The 22,362-nt window shown below is 32.9% G+C and overlaps 4 protein-coding genes across 4 annotated transcripts; all 4 read right to left on the bottom strand.

Annotated features, from left to right (window-relative positions):
• Positions 1 to 5,460: 5,460 nt before the first annotated feature.
• LOC132725745 (beta-1,3-galactosyl-O-glycosyl-glycoprotein beta-1,6-N-acetylglucosaminyltransferase-like) lies at positions 5,461 to 8,617 on the bottom strand. Its single transcript, XM_060710933.1, has 3 exons — positions 7,581 to 8,617; positions 6,831 to 7,066; positions 5,461 to 6,511 (listed from the first exon to the last, which is right to left on the bottom strand). The coding sequence occupies exons 1-3, from the start codon at positions 8,579 to 8,581 to the stop codon at positions 6,189 to 6,191; spliced, it is 1,560 nt and encodes a 519-aa protein (XP_060566916.1). The 5' UTR covers positions 8,582 to 8,617; the 3' UTR covers positions 5,461 to 6,188.
• A 1,090-nt stretch (positions 8,618 to 9,707) lies between these two features.
• On the bottom strand, positions 9,708 to 10,566 carry LOC132725747 (N-acetyllactosaminide beta-1,6-N-acetylglucosaminyl-transferase-like). The gene is made up of 2 exons (XM_060710935.1): positions 10,337 to 10,566; positions 9,708 to 10,041 (listed from the first exon to the last, which is right to left on the bottom strand). Exons 1-2 carry the CDS (start codon positions 10,554 to 10,556, stop codon positions 9,713 to 9,715), a joined length of 549 nt encoding a protein of 182 aa, XP_060566918.1. The 5' UTR covers positions 10,557 to 10,566; the 3' UTR covers positions 9,708 to 9,712.
• A 436-nt stretch (positions 10,567 to 11,002) lies between these two features.
• On the bottom strand, positions 11,003 to 11,819 carry LOC132725741 (beta-1,3-galactosyl-O-glycosyl-glycoprotein beta-1,6-N-acetylglucosaminyltransferase-like). Its single transcript, XM_060710929.1, has one exon. It carries the CDS (start codon positions 11,783 to 11,785, stop codon positions 11,003 to 11,005), a length of 783 nt encoding a protein of 260 aa, XP_060566912.1. The 5' UTR covers positions 11,786 to 11,819.
• Positions 11,820 to 14,644: 2,825 nt separating this feature from the next.
• LOC132725743 (beta-1,3-galactosyl-O-glycosyl-glycoprotein beta-1,6-N-acetylglucosaminyltransferase-like) lies at positions 14,645 to 21,051 on the bottom strand. Its single transcript, XM_060710932.1, has 3 exons — positions 19,810 to 21,051; positions 16,159 to 16,391; positions 14,645 to 15,115 (listed from the first exon to the last, which is right to left on the bottom strand). The coding sequence occupies exons 1-3, from the start codon at positions 20,718 to 20,720 to the stop codon at positions 14,799 to 14,801; spliced, it is 1,461 nt and encodes a 486-aa protein (XP_060566915.1). The 5' UTR covers positions 20,721 to 21,051; the 3' UTR covers positions 14,645 to 14,798.
• Between the last annotated feature and the right edge of the window lie 1,311 nt (positions 21,052 to 22,362).

Genomic DNA, 22,362 nt, shown 5'->3' with positions numbered 1-22,362 from the left:
AAACAATGCAGATTTGAAACACTACACATATTCAAAATACAATGCATGAACATAAATTACTTTACACTAAATATATGCAAGATCAAGGTACTTATGAGAAATTACATTTGATTATGATGATTGGAATTTTCCAATAGTTTCAGATTTATGAATGGAGAGAGGGATATTTTTCCATAGTTTGGGGCCCGAGTAAGTCAGAGATTTTATAAAATTTCTTTTTTTGGTTGAGGTAGAAATAAATCTGAATTTTTTGCTGACCTCAAGTTACGCTCATGCCTTTGGTGAATACATTGAAATTTGTTTTTCATTTACTTTGTAAATAAATCATTGCTTTAAGATTTATACATAATGACAGCTTTTTGTATCTTATTTTTATCAATTTTGTATCAAATGTTATCCAATTTTAGATGGAGCATCATAACTTTTGTCGAGACTGATTCTTGCAGCTCTTTTTGAAATTTTGTTATATCTAAAATATGTTCATTGCTACAGTTTCCACAGACTGTAGAACAATAATCTATATGTGGTAAGATATAAGCATTTAAGAACAGTTTTCATGCATTTACATCAAGGTATTGTTTTATTCTAAGAAGAAGGTACAACTGAGTATTGCATTTGATTTACGTCTTTTCTACTTGGATGTTCCACTTAGAGTTATTGTCAACATGAACACCTAATAACTTTTCAGTTTCAGTAAATTCAATTTAATGTTCTTGCAGGTGTAGTGGTTGTAGTAGTTGTTTGTTTGTTTCATTTGACGCCTTTTCCCAACAGTATTTCAGTCATATAATTGTTGTTCATTTTTATTGGATGATAGGTTCATTCATTTCATTTCTTTGCATTTAGCATCATTGCATTCTGTTTGCACCACATATAGGCATTTTCAAGGTTGTGAAGGGAGCAAAGAAAATTATGTACACATTGCATGCAAAAAATGACCCTTACTGCCTTAGTCACGAAGTAGAAATTTGATGATAAACACTACAAAACCAGTCATTTATCGCACGTTAAATGTAAATTATTACTTGTATCTTTAATCTTTTCAAGTTTCTCAAATTCTTAATACTTTATTTCAAGTTTGATTTTCTTAAAATATATTGGCTCATCCGGAGGCATGTATGAATGTGTCCCCATAATAGAAGGTCTGTCATTCTGTAAATAATTATGATGGTAGTCTAGTATCATATATTGCAACAACCACAAAAGAATCATATATGGATGCTGTTGTAAGTGTGAAAGATATGATCAGATCTACATATCAATGTATAGTAAATATTAATTGTTCTAGTAAGAACAAAATATTCTTATTTATCATATAAATGTTCATACTAAATCACTGTGTACGCTAGCAACATTTTTTGAGAACAAATTTTTATCAGAATGTCCAAACTCATACATTTCTATTGTTTTGTCAATATTTGAAGTACTTGTGGAAAATGTGTTCATTGCAGACCAATATACTTTAGATATCCATTACAATGTGAATCATGAAATACCACTAAAGTTACCAAATCGAATACTAATATAGAAATAGAAAGTGATAAAACAATTGTTAAAATCTGAGAAACGCTCAATGTTGCATTGCGAAAATAATTTCTACTGAAAAGAATTCAGCAATCAATAGTTTTAAATGTCAAAACGAACGCAAACAATCTTCTGTCACAATTTTAAAAGTAGCACCTTGTGCGATATTACACTTGCATTTAAAATTGATACTTTCCTCATATTGTTACATGTGTCTTTGACCATAGTACTTATACGCAGCAGTATTCGCGGTTGTTTAATTTTGGCGACAATTGCAATCCTTATGGATTGCTCCAGTACTCTATTGTGATATTTGCTTTCTCACAGCAATGAGACGCCACTTATTACGGAGAAATTGCATGTATATGTATTCAAATTTGAATTTCAAAACACAAAAGCTGATGAAAATAGATCATCTGCTCGAGAAAAGAATAAACAAGAGAAGTTATCAACAATAAATAATGAATATTTGCATTCATGTATCCATACAATAGGAGAGGCTAAAAACAATTACTGATTTAAACGGAATTGGCTGAAACAATACTTATACTGTATCCACTTTTGTTTCATAAACATGGCAAATAAAAAGTCGTTAGGTACAGTTTCAAAGGCCAATTAAAAACTTTCTCCTTAAGAATTTGTGAACAAATTATTTATAAATGTGCAAATGTTAAAGACAAGACTTCAATTTAAATTGTTTTCTTCTTTATATATAATTTTAATATTCTGTATGATATATATTGGCTGGAGATAAAAAGAAAAAGACTTTACTTATTTAGCTATATATCTGCTGCAAAAGTCAATAACGTTTGTACATGTATTTAAGTATTTGGTCTTTTGATTTTACTTTTAATCAACTTGGTAAATGTGAGACCGTCAGTTTTAATATTTTGTAGTTTATCTCTTTTCTTTTGCAGTAGATTAACAGGTTCTAAATAAGCTCAAAATGAAACATCTGATTTTATTTCTGGTTTAAAAACATAATTCTTTAATGGATATTTTTCATTCTGCTGAAAGTCGAGAATACTTTAATGTTTTAAAAGTGCATTTCTAGTCATACGATATTTTAATCGTTTATCGTAATAAACAAATGGATCGTGATTTTTACAGAGATTAATTCACAATCTATATGGACTAAATGTATTAATGTATTGTTGTCATGCCAGTTATCGCCAAGAAGAAGAAAGCTTTTCATTTAGGCCTTGGAATAAAATGTCAAAGCCAACGGAACAAAAATCTGTTCTGGCATTTTCACGCACGCACATCCCTGTTCTTCCTGAAGCAGGTTAATTTGGATAAGTGAATGATTACAGCTTTTCGTGGTGTAACATTTCATAAATGTTACCGTTTTGTTATTTCGCTTACAGGATCCGAAGATATTTGATTGACAAATAGATTTATGAATCATTATTATACTAAAATCTGCTGTAAAACGTCATGTTACCAGAATCGAGTTCGTTTGCTATACAATAATTCTTAAAAAATGTTTGTTTGCAGATATGCTCTGAAACCGATTCGTTTCATTTGTGTAATCTAAAACGCATCATTTATTTAAAAAATGTCTAGTAGATTTTTTTTTAAATTAAGCGTAGTTATAGAGGTCTCAGCGATGAAACAAATGCCAAAATATTTGATCTTGTACATGAATATATCTCTAGCACACAGCGGTTTTGTCTTGCCTAACTCCTTACATAATTCATAAACAATATAAATGGTGTACTTACGAGCGTTTATCACGTGCTTTCATAATTCAACATTCTTTTAATTCATCCTATACTATATTATTATGATTTATAATTTGTCTCTTATTTAACAATAATAATAAGATACTAGGTCTTATATCCAGGATTTAAATACTCCCGATAACCACAAAAATAATTCAAATAATTTATATTGACACATAAGTAAAATTTCCTTTTCTTATATAAAAATTATCACAGATATTTGCTGTGCAAAACTGACCTATCATCCCAATCAAAGACAATGGCCACTTCTCGTTCTCTGAGTTCTATAACTATCCTTCTATATATGTTTCTTCTTTACTATAATTCTTGAGTGTTCTCATCAAAAAGTTCAAACTATTTGTTCAGACTAAAGATCGAGCTTTTTTTCCCCTTCCGTACCCTCTTTATATATAATCGCACATTTGTTGTAATTCTCATTTTTTCGTCGTTTGTTGTATTTTCATTACTTATCTCACTCTTTCTAGGCGTAATAATATAATTATTTCATGTTAGTAGCTAGTATACTTACAAGTACGTGTTGTTACATTGCAATTTGCTTTATTTTTACAATTTACAGGAAAGAAATCTACATAAGTCTTTGACTTCCTTTTTAATCCTGTTTATATAATGTTGTTGTATCATAATTGTATATGTTTGCATTATATGAAATAAATACTGTTTAAACCAAGCGTAGTTATATCAAGTCACAAAATAAGAACATATGGTTGGATTTTAGGGGAAAGGATTGTGCTGGAATTAGATCATTTACCGGACTAGACCATATACCAGACGTTTCGCCCTCGGTCATTAATCGCCTTTGTTAAGCGGGAAATCCTTAGTAGAAATGCCTTTGTGGTAGTCACAACACCGGAAATAATATTTTTATTCATTTCAACTTATTTATACGTCTACGTGATGGGAATCCACCTCTTCCAAGAATGGATATACATTAGGATTTCATACAAATAATGACATTGTCATTTTTTATTTGTTTATTTATTTATTTTTCATTTTTCATTTTATTTATATCTGTTTAAGTGTCTATCATAAATATATGTTTTATATTTGTTTTAATCAGACATATCTCTGGATTGAAAGCCTTTTATCTTGTTGAAATGTACCCAACAATCCTCAACGCATTCATTGTAAAGTAATCGTTTATAATCCTATATTAAAGCTCAGCTGGGATATCGAATCATTCGTTATAACAATACAATGGGGAAAAAAGATATTTCCCTCAGTTTTCACCACGTCCTTTTACATTATGACATTATATTTCTTGGGAAAATTGAGGTAATATGATATAACAATAATTCAAACCTTTTCTAACATGCAATATTGATAATTGTACGGTTAGTTATTACAGAAATAAGAACCAGCAACTAATGGCAATGGAATAGAAATAATTAGACAAAAGCGTAAATGCAGTCATTCTAAACGCGGGAAATATATTTTCCTCTTTTTCTGTTCTGTAATAATGGAAATATTTTGTCACGATTACAATGTTTAGTCTATCTTAATTGTGACATGATTATAAACCAATGAACACTGAGATTATTCGAACGTTATAAAACTATTTCCCGATCCCCGGGAGATGCTTTGATAGTTTAGCGCGGACGAAGGTAGTCGAGTACTGGTGTAACTTTCCAGGAACGATGGTTAGAAAACTACCCGCCTATATGACTGAAATACTGTTGGGAAAAGGCGTAAAATGAAACAAACAAACAAACAAACAAATAAAACTATTTCCCAACAACTATCAGTGTAAGTTTAGAGTGATCCTGCTTTGGACATGTAAGTTTATCTGGTTATGTATTAGTGTAGATTCAAACTTAGCCTGCTTTAGACTGAACATGCTTTAGACATGTAATTTTACCTGTCATATACATGTATCAGCGTAGTTTTAGACTGAGTCTGCTTTTTCTGTTGAAGAACCACTGTTATGGAATATTTTGTGTAGAAAAGAATTTTTTAGACAAACGATAGGAACAGAGAGACTTCGTTTCAGTATTCATTCGTGTTGCCTCCGTGCTTAGCAAGACTTCCTCCTGGCTCAATTTCCATATCTATCTTCCATATCTTTACTAAATTTGCACAAAAATAAAAAAAAAACACATTTTATAACATATAATACATAATGGATAGACTTTCCCCGTTTGTACCAAGACGAACGTTTTATATTATTTACTTACAGTTCAGGGGAAACAATCAATAAATATCGTCAGGTATTCAATATAATGTTGACGTTTTATTTCCCTTTACTTTGCAATATTTGTTCTTGTTTTTAGAAAGTAAATATTCTTATTTCAAACAACGTAAATGAAACGACTTTTTAAAATGCAAATACATGTATATAAAACACCGTCTATGAAATTGGAAAGAGAATTAATAGACTAAGTTGTTTATATTTTGCAAAATCAAAGTACTGGACGTACTGAAAAGACAGTGAATAAACTATTGTACTGTTATTGAAAGAAAAGCAAAAGTTGTATTATGTAGGCGCCCAAGAAAGTTACAACGACCGGAAGTAGCATGTGCTTCCTATGCATGACATGGTAAACATTGAATTGTATACACTTGTAAGTTAGGGTACACTGCTTTCGTTTATCTAAGTATTTGGTTCGAGTGTTTTGCTTAACGAAAACGAAGGCAGAGATTTTATCTTTTGGGCTGTATTTAGCATGTTTGTAGAATCCGGCGTGTTCGGATAGCAATCATATGAGAAAGCGTCTGATCTTAAAATATTTGAAAGAAAAGTATGAAATCATAAAATGACTTACAATGTACCAACTGATATACATTTTTATGAAGTGGAATCATTTATTTCTCTCCCTTTAATTTATCTGACTATAAAATTTGTTATAGTTTAATTACGTTTGATACCATTTATGAATGTAAATTAATTTAAAAAAGCAATTAAAACATTTAGATACATGTATATTATAATTTGCCAAGAACAAAACCGAGCATTGAATGCCATTTCGTATCAAAAGTTCGCTTTCCCAGATATTCATCACGTGTGCGATTAAACATCAGTTCTTCCAGGCAACCAATCGTAACCGGTTCGTCCTCCAGATGAAATTTGTTGGCAAACAATTCAGGGCGTTTTGCCAGCAGTGGCAGGTCGCCTATACTTAACACGCACATTCCTCTTACATATCTTCCTTTACAAACCCAATGGTGTAACTTTGAATGTATCCTGTTTTTGAAACGGGCTAAATAAGGCTTTCGTCTGTCCGACATCTTTGTAGTTTCCGGATAGCCTGTTTGAGAAATATTATTAGTATATGATTCAATAATTGATTATTTTTGAGATTGAGACCTATACAAAAAGTATGCATTTCATTCATCATCAAATATTACTCATGTATCTCGTCTTTAACTATCATTTAAACATTGATCGTTGAATTCTTATGTACAACTGCTTTTTGACGAGGAAAGAATAACTGCTCATTATGAAGATTTTTGCATCGTGTTTGAAAATAGTAATCAAAGTAGTTATAAAACTATACTCTTATTTTGAAAAAAAAGTCTAGCTTTTTACGCAATTCATTACAAACAGTACAAGAGGGAAAACCTTACCTTTATAAGACCCTGGTACCCCCAGTTGTCTGTTATGGTTCAATGTTGTAAAAAAGGCTTCGTCGGGTATTTTACATGAAAATCTCATCCATGACAAAATCTCTTGTGCTTTTTTATCATGTAAACAGAAATCAACGAATCCCCGACTCACTGCAACATGAACTGCCCCCTTCGTTACTTTTATCCCATAAGGCGGTGGTAAAGTTGGATTCGACGTCATACATCTGTCTTTAAAGCTGAAATATATATATACGAATCCTTTCCTTATTAACCAGAAATTTGCAATTGTAAGAATAATTTACAAGATATTTATCCTTATTAAATATCAGAAATTGTAAGAAATTGCACAAATCGAGTTTTACATATAAAAATGTGATTGTAATGTTAAGGATAATCTTGCGTTGTTGTTATTGTTTATCGCAAATATATTGGGACTGTTTGAGAGAACAAATTATTTTCGACTAGTACAAGTATATTTTTAACATAAAGGGCCATTACTGTGTGGTGCCAACAATTTTTATGATACCAGTTATCATTCGTCAATCAAGAACTAAAGGAAAGCTAACAATTGCAAGCATGCGCTTGACACTAGTTGGCGCAGTTTCTAAAAAAATCAACATTAAAATTCTCATAAAAATAAGTATGAATGCATGTCTTTGTACTGCAGCTCTATTACGGTAATTTGACAGAGGTTAATATTTTATCCATATTTTTTTTTCTAATTTAAATGAAAATGTACAATTCACTTACTCTGCAATTGTAGCTTCTACGTCATTGGAACCGTTATAAGCTTTAAGAATTTTCACTATTTCGGAGTTGGTTTTAAGTGGAAATTCTTGACCTGTCAAATTGATAAAATATTTCCAAAGTTTGTTCCTCTTCCATAGAGCTTTCATACACATAAGTTCCGGTTCTAAAACTGATATTTCCCCCCAAGTAACATTTATTCGTTCGTTTAATACAAACACATTTTCAAAGCATTTACTTATATCTGTCAAAGCTTTGTAAATTTTATCGTCTGTCTTAGCATCCACGTGTAAACAATATACATTTTGTGGTCTGTAAATCGCGCGTAAAAGACGTTCAGTTTGCTCGACGTTTGTGTACATAAGAATACTGTATGCGATAGGAAAATCTCTTTCTTCTTCCGTCAAATGGTGCGTAATATATCTTCTATTACCGATGAAAGCAGAACAATCCCGAGCCATGGTTATGTAGTCTTCCGGTGTAACTTCTTCCGGTTTGATATTCGAATTATTGACGTTGTTAGTGACGTTGTTTTTGAAAGCGCGCTTATATTTACCAGTATCATTTCCGTTAAATATCCTCTTGCAATTTACATTCTTCATATTTTTGGGAACTTTGAAGAATTTCTTGTAAATGTGATCTCGATGAGCACGACCTGATGACGTCATATCAGTTTTAAGGTCTGATGCCCGTTTAATCAATTGTATTTTATTATTTAACATCACATTTGATAAATTAGATGTATCGTGAAATAATACCTGATTCTGTGGTTGAATATGAGCAATGTTTTGTTTCAGCTTCAAAATATCACCAACATTTTCACAAGGTTTTAATAAATAATTTGTGTGAAGAAAAATAGATGTAAACTGTAGTATATATATTAAAACAAGGAAAAATACATATTTTATAAATTTAAGCCCGAAAATTCTCGTGTTTGAAATAGTTTTATTCAAATATAACTGCTTTGTGTATTGTCTTGGTACTGCATGATTTTCACGTGCCATATTTTATTGAATACATGTATATCACTTTCCTTTCATACTATTTTAAGTTACAAACGTTTCACAGTATAAATAAGAACACCTTATCCTTTATTTTTCTAATAATGAAGATGTAAACAATAAATAATCATATTATCCAAATGTTTATATCTCTAACAATGCTTTTTATTACAAATTATATTAACATGTTTTGTTTTGTTAAAATTTCACTTGAATATAATTATGTATTTATTTTTTGACAGGTGAAAAAGCAAATACACATGTATAGATATTGAAAATTGTTAAACTTCATGTAATTATTTTGCTGGATTGTTCTGATAATGAAAATTATGCCCTAGGGCTAAGAAAATAATTTAACAATTAACAAAAATGTCACTGATAACCTATCCGCACAAATAACATGTACAATTCAATTCAATTCAACATTTTATTTTATAATAATAATTTTCATATGTAAATAAAATTGATTGTTTTAGTATCTTGTTACAGATTAAAAAAAAACATCTCATTTTACCATAAAGATGAACTGAATTTGCTTCTTTTGCTTTGTTGGCAATTGGTGTAATTATAGTGAATTAGTATTTTGTATGGAAGTCAAAATACTACTTTTTTACATTTTGCTACCTTTTCGACACAACACTATTGTACAGTGCTACATTCCTCAATTGTAATACATCTAGCATACTCTACATCCATGGTTAAATCATTATTTAACACTTGTTTGACATTTGAAAAGAATTTAATAAATATGGATTTCTGAGGCATAATGTGCTTTAAATAAAGAGGTCATACAACTAAATGCTTTGGCTTCATCTATAAACTAATACTTTCTTTTAAAGTCATGGTCTACGGACTACACAGTACATGTATTTAACAAGTCTACTTCCTGTTGTCGCAAGAAATGTTCATGTTAAAATATAAAGGCTCCCAAGAAAGGTACAGTGACCGGAAGTAACATGTGCTTGTAATTGCAAGACAAGGTACACATTGAATTGTAGTGGTTCGCAAGACATGGTACAGTAATTTCGTTTACCTACCTTTTGCTTTATATCACACAATTCCACACAGGATATGTTTCAAACAGGATAAAAAGACATACTTTATACTTGTAAAAAAAACATAAACTACAGATTTTTAGCGTTTTACTTGATTTTTTACAAAGCCAAGACTTGAATACCAGCTTGCATCAAACTTTCTTTTTCCTAAATATTCATCACGTGTCCTGTTGTATATCATTTCCTCTAGGCAGCCGAACGTCAAAGGTTGTTCATATAAATGAAACTTATTGGCAAACATTTCTTTACGTTTTGAGAGAAATGGTAGATCAAGGAAGCTAAGAACGCACATCCCTCTGACCCATTCACCTTTACACTCCCATAGATGCAGACGAGAATGCTGGCGATTTTTAAAACGCGCCAAATACGGTTTGGTGGTGTCCTTGATCTCGGTAGTTTCTGGATGTCCTATAAAATATTGATAGAAAATGATGGGAATGACTATACGCAATATTATTGAGTTCAAGCGATAATATTACGTTCGAGCAAAATTTAAATTTTAAAGATTTAAATCTTACAAGAAAATGGATCAGGTATTCCTCTATACTTATTTAAATCGAGGATCATTCATAAATGGTACATGAACTGCTGTTCCATCACAATTGGATGACTCATGCATGGCCATGTTAGATAAAAAAATAATTAAATCAAGTTGGTTCAGTTTGATCGTTTTTAAATACAAAACACAGACTTGCAAACTTACCTAAATACGAGCCTGGTACACCAAGATGCGGGTTTATGTTCATTGTTGTGAAGAACGACTCATCGGGTATAAAACATGATCTGTTCATCCATTGTAAAATATCACGTGCTCTGTGATCATTAATGACGTAATCAACGTATCCGCGGCTAACGGCAATATGAACAGCTCCTTTTGATATGAGAATACCATGTGGAGGCGGAGACAGGACATAATTTGGCATGCATCTGTTGAGATTTCTAAAAATAAAATAAATTCAACATAATATGGTTTTCCTGTGCAAAATTAAAAAGAAAATGCGTGTTACATATATAATATTTTTGCAAGGAAGCTTTTTAATATCAGTCAACTCTGGTGCCCGTTCGTGCTTGAAATAATGCACGAAGGGCATCTGAGATGTTCTTGTACAAGGAAGGTTGCTAAGTTGCAACTATAACCATTACAGTACCTGTATCATTAAAACTAAATTTCGTTACTTAAGAAGTCACATAGCTCACGTTAATCAGTAATTGATATGGGTGAATATACGTTTTTCAATTTTTACATATAAACATACATATGGTATATTTTACGGTCAAAATAAAGAATATGTAATTGGTATTTTACACGAACACATACTTGAACAAAAAAGGGAGATAATTAGAAAAGATAAAGATGAAGACCTATAACTCACTCGACAACCGATCCATCAACATCATTGGCACCGTTGTATGCCTTTAAAATGCTCACAAGTTCATAATTAGTTTTCAATGGGAATTCCTGCCCTGTAAGATTAATAAAATACTTCCATCTCTTATTCCGCTGAAGCAGCGTTTTCATGCATAAAAGCTCTGGTTCGAGTACGGACATTTCGCCCCACACAACGCTGATGCGTTCTTTTATCATTACGAGGTTGTTAAAACAATGCGTCAACTTCACCATGGCTTTATACGTCGCTTCGTCTGACTTCAAGTCAACGTGGATGCAGTAAACATTTTGCGGTCTATAAATGGCACGTAAAAGTCGTTCGGTCTGTTCAACATTTTTGTACATAAGAATACTGTACGCGATAGGGAACTTTCTCTCTTCTTCCGTCAAATGATGAGTGATGTAACCTCTATTGGCGATAAAAGCAGAACAATTCCGAGTCATCTCTATGTAGTCCTCGGAGGTATATTTATACAGACTTTCAATATTAAACGTTAAAGCACGGTTAAATTCTAAAGCATTCTCCTTTAATATTTCAGCACAGTTAATGTTTTTCTCATTTCTATTTTTCAAAAAGAATAACTTGTTCTTTAAAAACGTGTCTATATCAAGGGATTTCCTTGCTTCCTCGTCCAATTCTGAATTTTTATTTACTCCTTTCCTATATGTTACTGAATGATAAATACTTTTCGATAATAGAATAATTATCATCACAATACTCACTTTAATAATTTTTAGTCCATGGTTTGAAATAACGGTAGACATTTTTATTTATTTTTAAAATGTATTTCAATTTCTTTTCCCTTTTTTTCTAAAAACAAAAAACATAAAAAAATGACAACAGCGTTTAGAGATAATTAAGATGTAAACGATAAAGAAAATTAAGTCCGCGTGTTGTAAAACAAACATTGATCATTATCATATTTCAATTAAGAATGGTGACATATCCGGGACATCTCAGATTGTCGTAAAATCGCACGACGAGAAATTTTACCTTAAGAAAATGTAAAACGTTACGGCATTTATTTCTCTTTTTTAATTCAAAAACATTCTTTGTTCCCAAATTTTATGGCATCTATTAAATTTCTCCGAATATTTCTTCTTCTTTTTTATGCCAGAGTCAGTTCTATGTGTATATGTTTGTGTTTTTGTTTGACAACATCGTTGTTCGAAATGATGTTATTTCTGAAGGGTGAACTGACTGTTTAAATATTGTTGTGTATAGTGTATGTGCTACGATAATTAAGCCGCGTCAAGACAAAACCAACATAGTGCGTTTGCGACCAGCATGGATCCAGACCAGCCTGCGCATCCGCGCAGTCTGATCAGGATCCATGCTGTTCGCTTACAAACCCTATTACAACTAGAGAAACTGATAGCGAACAGCATGGATCCTGATCAGACTGCGCGGATGCGCAGGCTGGTCTGGATCCATGCTGGTCGCAAACGCACTATGTTGGTTTTGTCGTGACGCGGCTCATATGATCAAATGATATTGCGGTGTTTCGATTTTCCATTTTGATGTTGTAATTATTTAATCTTGTTAATTTGTTTATCTTAATATGTTACAAAATCGTAAATGCAATACTTGTTCATTTGTGGGTCAATATAAATATTCAGTGATATATGAAAAAGTACTGTGCTTATATATGATATATCATTTCAGTCATAGGGGGACACCTTGCTCGACGCCTTGCATGATTTTAAATGACTTTTGAGATGCAACTCAAGCGAATTATCAGTGATGTCAAGTGCTTTGCAGAAGAAAAATTATAAATCGCATCATGATCGATAGTAATGAAAAAATCAATACATGTTTAGACAAAAGATACGATAACAATATATACATTCATGTGCATACTCATGGCTAACCGTCACATCTATATGTTGATTAGGTCAGCTTATTCCAATGTGCATTAATAACCATAGTCTATGGATTTATTTTAAAACTAGTAGAGTCTATTGTAAAAACCTTATATTGACTGCATTTAACATATATTTATTTAAAATGTTATTCTAATAAGCCCAAATATACGAATGTAAAGATGAATAAACAAATGAGCTTTAATTTACAAAATGTGCAGCAAAAGATGCGCTCTCCGTGTCTTTCTTTTCTTGTTTTGACTTGTCTTGATTTGTGTGTGTCCTGATTTGCATTGTATTGGATTGTCTGGTCCCTCTTGTCTTGCTTTATTTGTCTTGATTTGTCTTGTCTATGTATGTTTTGTCTTGTCTTGGTTTATCTGATCTTGTCTTGTCTTGAGTGTCTTGTCTTGACTTACCTTTTATTTGTTGTTTTTTCTGGCATTGTCTTGACTTTAGGTGTTTTATCTTGATATGCCTAGTCTTGATTTTTCATGTCTTTTTTTTATTTGTCTTGTAGTGGTTCATTTTGTCTTTTCTTGTCTTGATTTGTCTTATCTTGGTTTGTATTGTCTTTTCTTGATTTGTTTTGTATTGGTTTAACTTGTCTTTTCTTGTCTTGATTTGTCTTATCTTGAATTGTCTTGTCTTTTCTTGTCTTTTTTTTGTCTTGTATTGATTTATCTTGTGTTCTCTTGTCTTAATTTGTCTTGTATTGGGTTTTCTTTTCTTTTCTGGTCTTGATTTGTCTTGTATTGGTTTGTCTTGACTTGGTTTATCTTATCTTATCCTGATTTGTCTTGTATTGGTTTGTTTTGTCTTGATTTGTCTTAATTTATCTTGTCTTGATTTGTCTTGTCTTTTCTTAATTTGTATTGTCTTGGTTTGTCTTATCTTATCTTGTCTTGATTTGTCTTGTATTAGTTTGTCTTGTGTTGAAATAACTTCAAATAGAGATTCCTTTTTATTCATTGTTAATATTAGCGTGGAGATGACGGACATCATTCTAAACATTCTGTACATAAGCACGTAGGTCATTTTTAATACTCGATATTGCTCCACATTTTTTATGTATGGTTTTTTAAAATAACCATGACAGCATAAAGAAAAATATTTTTTCCAGCATATGTTAGTTAGACATGTAAACATGTATATGTATGTGGAAGTTCATAAGTGAAGACTGGAGTTTTTAGTTAGGGACTTATGTATACACCATGCCCTCACTAAGATACTTTTTCAGCAATCTGAAATTTCTTTGGCGTTCTTTGAGTAAACCAAGGTCCCTAAAAATGTACCATATATCCCACTATTTATTATATATGTAGTAATAAAAGATAATATGAGCCGCGTCACGACAAAACCAACATAGTGCGTTTGCGAACAGTATGGATCCAGACCAGCTTGCGCATCCGCGCAGTCTGATCAGGATCCATTCTGTTCGCTATCAGTTACTCTACTTGTAATAGGGTTGGTAAGTGAACAGCATGATCCTGATCAGACTGCGCGGATGCGCAGGCTGGTCTGGATCCATGCTGGTCGCAAACCCATTATGTTGGTTTTGTCGTGACGCGGCTCATATAGTTATGCAGTATCCCATTAATCTTGTGATACTGATAATCAACCATGAATGTACCTTAAAGTTGGGCATGCCTCTGTGCATTATTCAAGACACAATGAAAAACGTAAGTTTAACCGACGACCTCTGAAATCCAGATGGACAGTTGTCATTGGTTAAGAAAAGAAATAGCCTTTTTATTTATTTTGTCACTTTTTATTTATATTCTATGCATGTATTACAAGAACATAACATTCATTATACATATTTTTAATTTCAAGCGTTGAACGCTAGCGTTCTTTGTCAACCGGCAGCCGTACAGCGTTCCCCATAATTCAAAACTTAGTTTTTTTTCATTCGTTATCCTTGCCCTAACACAAAACCTAACGTTGAATAAAAACTAGCGTTGAACGCTAGCGTTCCCATGAATTCATCACGTGTACGGTTATATATTAGTTCTTCCATGCATTCATAAGCTACCGGTTGGTAATCTAAATGAAATCTGTGAGCAAAAAGTTCTTTCCTTACGGATAACATGCGAACGTCAGCTGTACCAAAAACGCACAGCCCGTTAATCTCTCTTCCGTGACATTTCCAGCCGTAAACTTCAGATTCAACTACGTTTTTGAAACGTGCTATATAAGGTTTCCTTCTATTCCGAGACGTTTCTGGATGTCCTGCAAATGAGAATCATTAGAAAATGTCCAACTGTAACAAAACAACATATAATCATAATCAAAGGTACGTCTTACACTGATGAACATAATAATTTGTTGTGGGTACCGTAGGTCGCTCCGGTATGTTATTATGAGTATTACACTATAATTCTGCACGTTTGTAACGTCACTTTTCATTGGATAATCGAGGCGTTTACCAAGTTTGTTTGGGGTGGGTGCCTCAAAACATGGAAGTTTTGCTGCATCATAAATTCGTCATAAAAACTCTTAGCATGTTTTATCATGAGTTATTAAGATTTTTGACAGGTTATATGGCCCTATATAAACGGTTATAGCAAACAACCGTTTATATACGACCATATAACCTGTCAGAAATACTTATAACGAATTTATGATACAGCAAGCATAAATTAATATTTAGAGAGAAAAAAGTAAGATTTCTTCATAAATTGACAGCAGCCGTGTATGTTAAACCACATAAACGTCACGATTATCCAATGAGAAGCAACATTACAAACGTGTAGGATTATATGGCCGTATGTATAATCTGAACCGATAGGCAAAATAGCATGTTAAAATGTGTTCTGGCCAAATGCCACCCTGAAACAGAATATGCTACGGGTGATATATTTATAATATCACCCTGAGGAACATAACTCTAATAACACATAAATCTGTATGTAATGTTTTCATTTTATAGCAAAATTACATATTGTATACGGAAGGTAATATACGAAATATGTCCCAAGGAATATTCTCTATAAGGATGATATTTAAGATATATCCCCCTGGGAATATTCTCTATGAGAGGGGATATTTGATCTGAACAAATTATAACTGGACTTTCGTTATTATGATATCGTTTCTAACACAGTCAGAGGGAAAATAATTCTACAAATCAAGTTGAGAATATCAGTTAACATAGATGCAAAGCTTCTTTTTTCTTCACGTTTATCTATTTTTTCACCATTTCTTCACTGTTACCACTTTTCCCCAATTTCTTCAATTTTACCATAAGAAAATAATGAAAACAAAGTAATAACCTTTAAATGACCCTTTGACCCCAAAATGGGGATTATGGTTAAGGGTTGAGAAATATGCCTCATCCGGGACATAGCAGGATCTGTTCATCCATGTTAAAATGTGCTGTGCCCTTTCATCGTGTAAGGTGAAATCTACGAAATCTCTGTTAACAGCAACGTGCACGAACCCTCTTGTCACGTGAATTCCATGGGGTGGAGCCACTGCACGTGGTTTGTCACACCTCTCTGTGTCTCTGTAAAAGATGTCAAAAATACAGGTTTTTACATTCCCTTTAAGTCTTTTATTCGAAACCTTTCAGATAGTACAATATCTTATCATAGTATGATAGTTATGGGGACCAGTGGTCTAGTGGCAAAGGTCTCTGCCTCTCATCCCAGGGATCGTGGGTTCGACCCCTACGTATACTAGGTCACAATTTCTCATTTGATTTGTACTGGTAATCTTCGAGACGCGGACGTGAAATTAATCAACATTAGTTGCATCAACTTTTCACAATTAAGCTTATATTAAGATGTTCAAAAAGGTTATGAATATTATAATTCTGCATAAAAGTAACTTCTTTTCTATAGATAGCGGTCGAACTTTGTTTGAATTCAAATTATTTCATTTATATGTGTAATAATGGCGTTATCAAATTTTATATAGATAAACAACTTTATACATATTTTGTTTCAGTATGTATGCAGTAGAGCTGTGTTGGACCGTATTTGGTACAAAAACGAATATGGTACAAATGTACCATATTCGGTCGAATATGGTACAAATGTACCATATTCGGACCGAATATGGTACAATTTTCGACCGAATATGGTACAAACATTGTACCATATTCGGTTGGAATAAGTTTTTCTATGCTCGCCAAAACGTATTTGGTACATACCAAAAAAACTCATAAAATGAAAATGGCCTACGTATATGGTACATAAATTGTGTATTTCTTAATAAATGAAATAGTCTGCCGATGTGTAAACTTTTTTTCAAACTCAAATACATTGTATTAACCTAATATTGGAAGTGACAAAAGTATCATCATCATCATCATCATCATCATCGTCGTCGTCGTCGTCGTCGTTGCGTCGTCGTAACTAGCAGTAACAGAAACAGCTAACCTAACCACACTTTACATGGATTTTGCTGGTTGTGTAACTGTTTCACCGGCTAGCTCAGTCGGTTGCGCGTCAGATTGGCACGCAGGCGGCCTGGGTTCGATTCCCGGGCGGGCCAGATACTTTCGTGGAGATTGGTCACGAAATGATTTCTACGGCCATTCTTCCCCTACCGCTGTTTCAAGTAGGGCAGTTGTCAATTACTGGCGAATGTATCTGCTTAGTACTGGTTACTAAGTACTAGTACTCTAAGACTAGAGACGTGCTTGCTCCAGGTAACTCTGTAAAAGTTTGAGGATTATCGCATTTTGGTTATGTTCATAGAGTGTGAACTTGTAAGGGTAAAGGTAGGCGAGCAAATCCATGAAGCGCGCCAGCGCTTCTTGGAAAATTTGATCGTTTAATACCCCTCGGTATTAATGCTTATATTTTAATACATTTTAATAATAATTGGTAGGTTTTGTCCAGATATGATTGCTTTAAGCAAACGTCGTTGCAGGAATGTCGACGTCGCATTCGATTGGTCGAATGACGTCGCGTCAGCCATATTAATGATTTCGTGCATTGTTTGGGTCAATCTAAAACTTCTGACAAGAAGATATTGCATGAGCAAATCCGAAAAATAAACAAGAAATTGGGCCGAAAAAATAACTAACGAAATTCATATTTCATGCATTTGCAGTTGTTTTACGATAGAATTTCTTCGATATAATTCAATATCCTTTGGTCAGTAGTTTTAGATTGACCCAAACAATTCACAAGATCATTAATAGCAATTTTCAAATTTTTAAAACTTTTTTTTCGAAAGTGTATTTTCACCAAAATCCGATTTAAGAGATTTTGAGCTCTTTTAAATGAATATATCTCTCCAAAAATAAGGATGTTTGACTGGCTGCTTTAGACAGGTGTGACTGTATTCCTAAACATTAGGCGAAAAGAAAAAAATTGTCTGGTTCCGGTGACCCGACCCTACCTATTTTTTTCGCCCGACCCTAACCTTTTTTTTATTTGAATACGAAAAAATTGGTCCGATTTTTTACTCAATATTCAACTTTTGTCATCATCATGACGATGATGATGATAATGGCGTTAATGGTGACGATGATGATGATGGTGTTAATGGTGACGATGATGATGTAATTGATGATAATGAAAATGGTGATGATGATTGGGGTTTGATGATTGTGATGATGATAACTGCGATGTTTATCGGCCGATGATAATGATTATAATGATGATGATGAAAAAAGTTTTTTATTATGTTGACGCCAATGATTACCGGCCGCTGATGATGATGATTATGATGATGATGATGCTGCTGCTGCTGCTGCTGATGATGATGATGATGATGATGATGACGATGATGATTATTTTCATGATGGTATTGATGACGTTGATGCAAATTGTAGTTATGATGATGATGATGATGATGATGATGATGATGACGATGATGATGATGACGATGACGATGATGATGGTGATGATGATGATGATGATGATGATGATGATGATGATGAGATGACGATGATGATTATTTTCATGAAGGTATTGATGACGTTGATGCAAATTGTAGTTATGATGATGATGATGATGATGGTGATGATGATGGTGATGATGATGATGATGATGATGATGATGATAATGATGATGATGGTGATGATGATGAGATAACGATGATGATGATGATGATGATGATGACGATGATGAGTGTGTACCATATTCGGAACGAATGTGGTACATTTTTCATCCGAATATGGTACAAGTTTGTACCATATTTGGTCAGGCATTTTACCCCAAAACTGCAGATACGTATATGGTACAATTAGACAGTTGTACCATATTCGGCCAAATATGGTACAAATTTGTACCATATTCGTTTTTGTACCAAATACGGTCCGACAAGAGCTGTTTCCAACACATTGATGTTATCAAAATTATTCATGCATGCAAGTAAAAAGGTTTTCTTTTGTCAGAACATAAGCACCGTTATATAAGATAGTTTTGTGCACATAATTACGTGCAATAACATATGCAGAAGCAGGGGAATGGGGGTTCACTGAGGCCCCGAACCTGCATGGTAAGGTATTAAAATAGTCCAGGGGCTTAAGCAGATTTACTCATTCCATTTACAGTTAAACTGCGATATTTATAACAGTAAATAACATGAGCTGTCGGTAGGACAGAATGCTTGACTATTGTCGGTGTTTGACAGAAAAACAAGGACAAAAAAGGGCCATAATTATGTGAAATTTCAAGTTAGATTTATTGACTTTGGATAGTGATCTGCTATTATGTTCTTAAATAAGTGTGCGAAGTTTCAACCCATTCCCTATAGTAGTTTTAAAGATACAACTCAAAAAACCTAACAAAAGCATGACGCCGTAGCCGGGCTTAGTACACAAGCCCTCATTCAAAGAATACATGAATAGCTCAAGAACATATATTTAGCAATATATTTCAGAACGGAATTGTTCATCTTTATTGTATACAATAAGACAGCAAATGATTATATTATTTAAAAAAAATCAAGTTTATGTAACTTACTTTTGTATAGTCGCAGCCACGTCGTTGGAACCGTTGTATGCTTTTAGAATTTTAACAAGTTCGTAGTTTGTCCTTAATGGAAACTCCTGCCCTGTCAAGTTGATAAAATATTTCCACGTTTTACTTCTGCTCCACAACTCGTTCATACATTTAAGATCCGGCTCCAGGACGGACATGCCGCCTAATTTTACACTGACTCTAGTTCTTAACAGAAATACATTGTCAAAACAGCTTGCAATTCCTGACACAGCGTTATGTATAGTCTCGCGAGATTTAAAATCAACGTGAATACAATAAATATTTTGTGGTCTATAGATTGCCCGTAAAAGTCGTTCAAATTGTTCAACATTTTGATACATTAAAATGCTGTATGCTATGGGAAAGGACTCTTCTTCTTTAGTTAAATAGTGCATTATATAGCCTCTGTCTTTAATAAAAGTAGGACAGTTTTTCGTCATTTCTATATAGTCTGCATCCTTCAACCTCGCTCTTTTAATAGATTTGGCTCTCTTCACCTCCTCTCTGGTTCTGTTAATTAATTCAAGACAATTCACGTCGTCAACCCTAAAATCGCGTAAAAAATATTTTCGTTTAATGTTAATCTGGATTTGTGTTCTCCTTTTCGTCACAGTTCGATTCGAATACAGCTGTAACTCTGGCGGTATTCCCCAGAAATTGTCGTCTGTTTGATTTATTTCCTTCTCCCTATCATTGTCATATTTTATATCTTCAAACACTCTATTTAATCCCGCTATTACTAGGTCTTGAAAAAGAGGGTTACCTTTGACCTTGACGTGATTATGGAACAACGATACGTACATGGTTTTCAAAAGATATGAAAAAGTGTAAGTCACACATATCACTAAAGCAAGAATAAAGGGTTTTGAAGAATACCCTAGTAAGAAGCGCATGTTGAGTGCTCATGAACCTTTGACCCCTGTTATAACAGGAATTTTCGTCACTTTTCTAGCGATATTAACCGAATAAGTTGTAGGTGTTTATGTGAAAGAAGTCCATGGTTATCGGTCACTTAAATCAGGTTAAAATCCGGTAAATTTCGATTGTTTCTTTTTATCTAATCCATTCAAACTTAAACAGAATATCCTCTATACTTGATCAATGTGTAAAGATTCTAAGCTCACAAGTTTACCAAGATTTCATGACGTCAGTTGCATTAGTTTCATACTACATCCAAAGTTTAAATATATTATGTAATATTTTATCATTATATTATATACTTAATTTTGAAGACATATATAGCAAATAATAAAATGACATGTGCAAACTATGATAGCAAATCTAAAACATTTTAAACAATAATTAAAGTGAGCCTCGGGGTACCTACTGAATGTAATAATTATATGAATAAAATAAAATAACATGACACGTGTTAAACAGAATTTCAACTTTTTTACATTATTTAACATTAATTTTATATTATATTCTTTTGAAATTGTCAAATTTTAAACAATGATTTTGTAAACGAAAGACAGCAAATATATGAACAAAAATCTTGAACTAAGAATGTAAATATTGATATTTACGAATCTAATTATCTTATACCAATTTAATGTGTGTATACGAAACTGCATCGTCGGATACCCACGGCCGAACCATTAACATTCATCGCATGTTATGTAACATGTTTATCAATCGTGGGTATCCGACGATGACGAAACTGTATGGAAAGGTGTAATTTGGAAATCCAGACCCCGGATCCCCCACCCGAATCGCTTTTATATCAATTACCGTGAGAAATGGCGAGAGTAGCCAAGTTGGGGGGGGGGGGCTCAAAAATGAACCGTTGTGAGTCAGTAAAGAGCACTTCGAATACTTCCGATTATGCAAATTTTATGTAAGCAGTTTTGAAATTATAGACAAAACAAGACTACCATTTAGTACAATCTTATCAGTGAAGGTATCTATACAGCGGTCGATATTTTGTGTTCTTTCGTTACTTTTTTAATATTTCATTATCAATTAGATACAGTGTAGAACCAGAACGTTTTTGGGGAAATAAAAGTATTTTACGGGAAATAAATCCTCGTGTTTGTTTGATTAATCAAACATTCACTTAGTTTCATTTTATAGTAAGAAAAATAATGATTTTAAGTATTGGATTTTACAAGAATAAGCGGGCTCAACACTTTAACCCATTAAAATAATCATATACGAGTATTTAAAAAGTAATGCCAAAACAAACTGGTCATGTGTTGGTTTTCTGTCCAGACAAAATTTTAAACGGTTATGTAAAATGTTAATCTAAACCCAGCAATAAAAGATGATGTATCTATGTCCAGCTGCTATTCATGTGTTGACATGTTAAAGAAAATAAAACTAATAGGCATTAAAGCCGCTTATATGCTCTTAATAATGCACGTGTAAAAATGAATTAAAAACAATAATTAACCAATGTCAGATGATAACTTACAATGCCACATGATAACTTACAATGCCACATGATAACTTACAATGCCACATGATAACTTACAATATAAGTGGATAACTTACAATGATTAGAGGATTACTTACAATGTTAAATGATAACTTATC

Source organism: Ruditapes philippinarum, unplaced genomic scaffold, assembly GCF_026571515.1.
Source record: "Ruditapes philippinarum isolate M1 unplaced genomic scaffold, ASM2657151v2 ctg10300_1_1_1_1, whole genome shotgun sequence".
Classification (NCBI taxonomy): Eukaryota; Metazoa; Mollusca; class Bivalvia; order Venerida; family Veneridae; genus Ruditapes; species Ruditapes philippinarum.
The sequence above is the reverse complement of the archived record's forward strand: the minus strand, read 5'-3'. Positions and strand labels throughout refer to the sequence as shown.

Bases quoted from the DNA above. Each gene is read 5' to 3' on its own strand.
- LOC132725745 (XM_060710933.1), bottom strand. From the start codon at position 8,581: ATGGCACGTGAAAATCATGCAGTACCAAGACAATACACAAAGCAGTTA. The intron at 7,067-7,580 runs GTAAGTGAATTG...TATATATTTCAG, and splicing joins GTAGAAGCTACAATTGCAGA to CTTTAAAGACAGATGTATGA. The intron at 6,512-6,830 runs GTAAGGTTTTCC...TTTCTCAAACAG, and splicing joins GGTACCAGGGTCTTATAAAG to GCTATCCGGAAACTACAAAG.
- LOC132725747 (XM_060710935.1), bottom strand. From the start codon at position 10,556: ATGCCAAATTATGTCCTGTCTCCGCCTCCACATGGTATTCTCATATCA. The intron at 10,042-10,336 runs GTAAGTTTGCAA...AATATTTTATAG, and splicing joins TGTACCAGGCTCGTATTTAG to GACATCCAGAAACTACCGAG.
- LOC132725741 (XM_060710929.1), bottom strand. From the start codon at position 11,785: ATGTCTACCGTTATTTCAAACCATGGACTAAAAATTATTAAAGTGAGT.
- LOC132725743 (XM_060710932.1), bottom strand. From the start codon at position 20,720: ATGCGCTTCTTACTAGGGTATTCTTCAAAACCCTTTATTCTTGCTTTA. The intron at 16,392-19,809 runs GTAAGTTACATA...CATCTTTTACAG, and splicing joins GTGGCTGCGACTATACAAAA to AGACACAGAGAGGTGTGACA. The intron at 15,116-16,158 runs GTTATTACTTTG...TCTCATTTGCAG, and splicing joins GGTCAAAGGGTCATTTAAAG to GACATCCAGAAACGTCTCGG.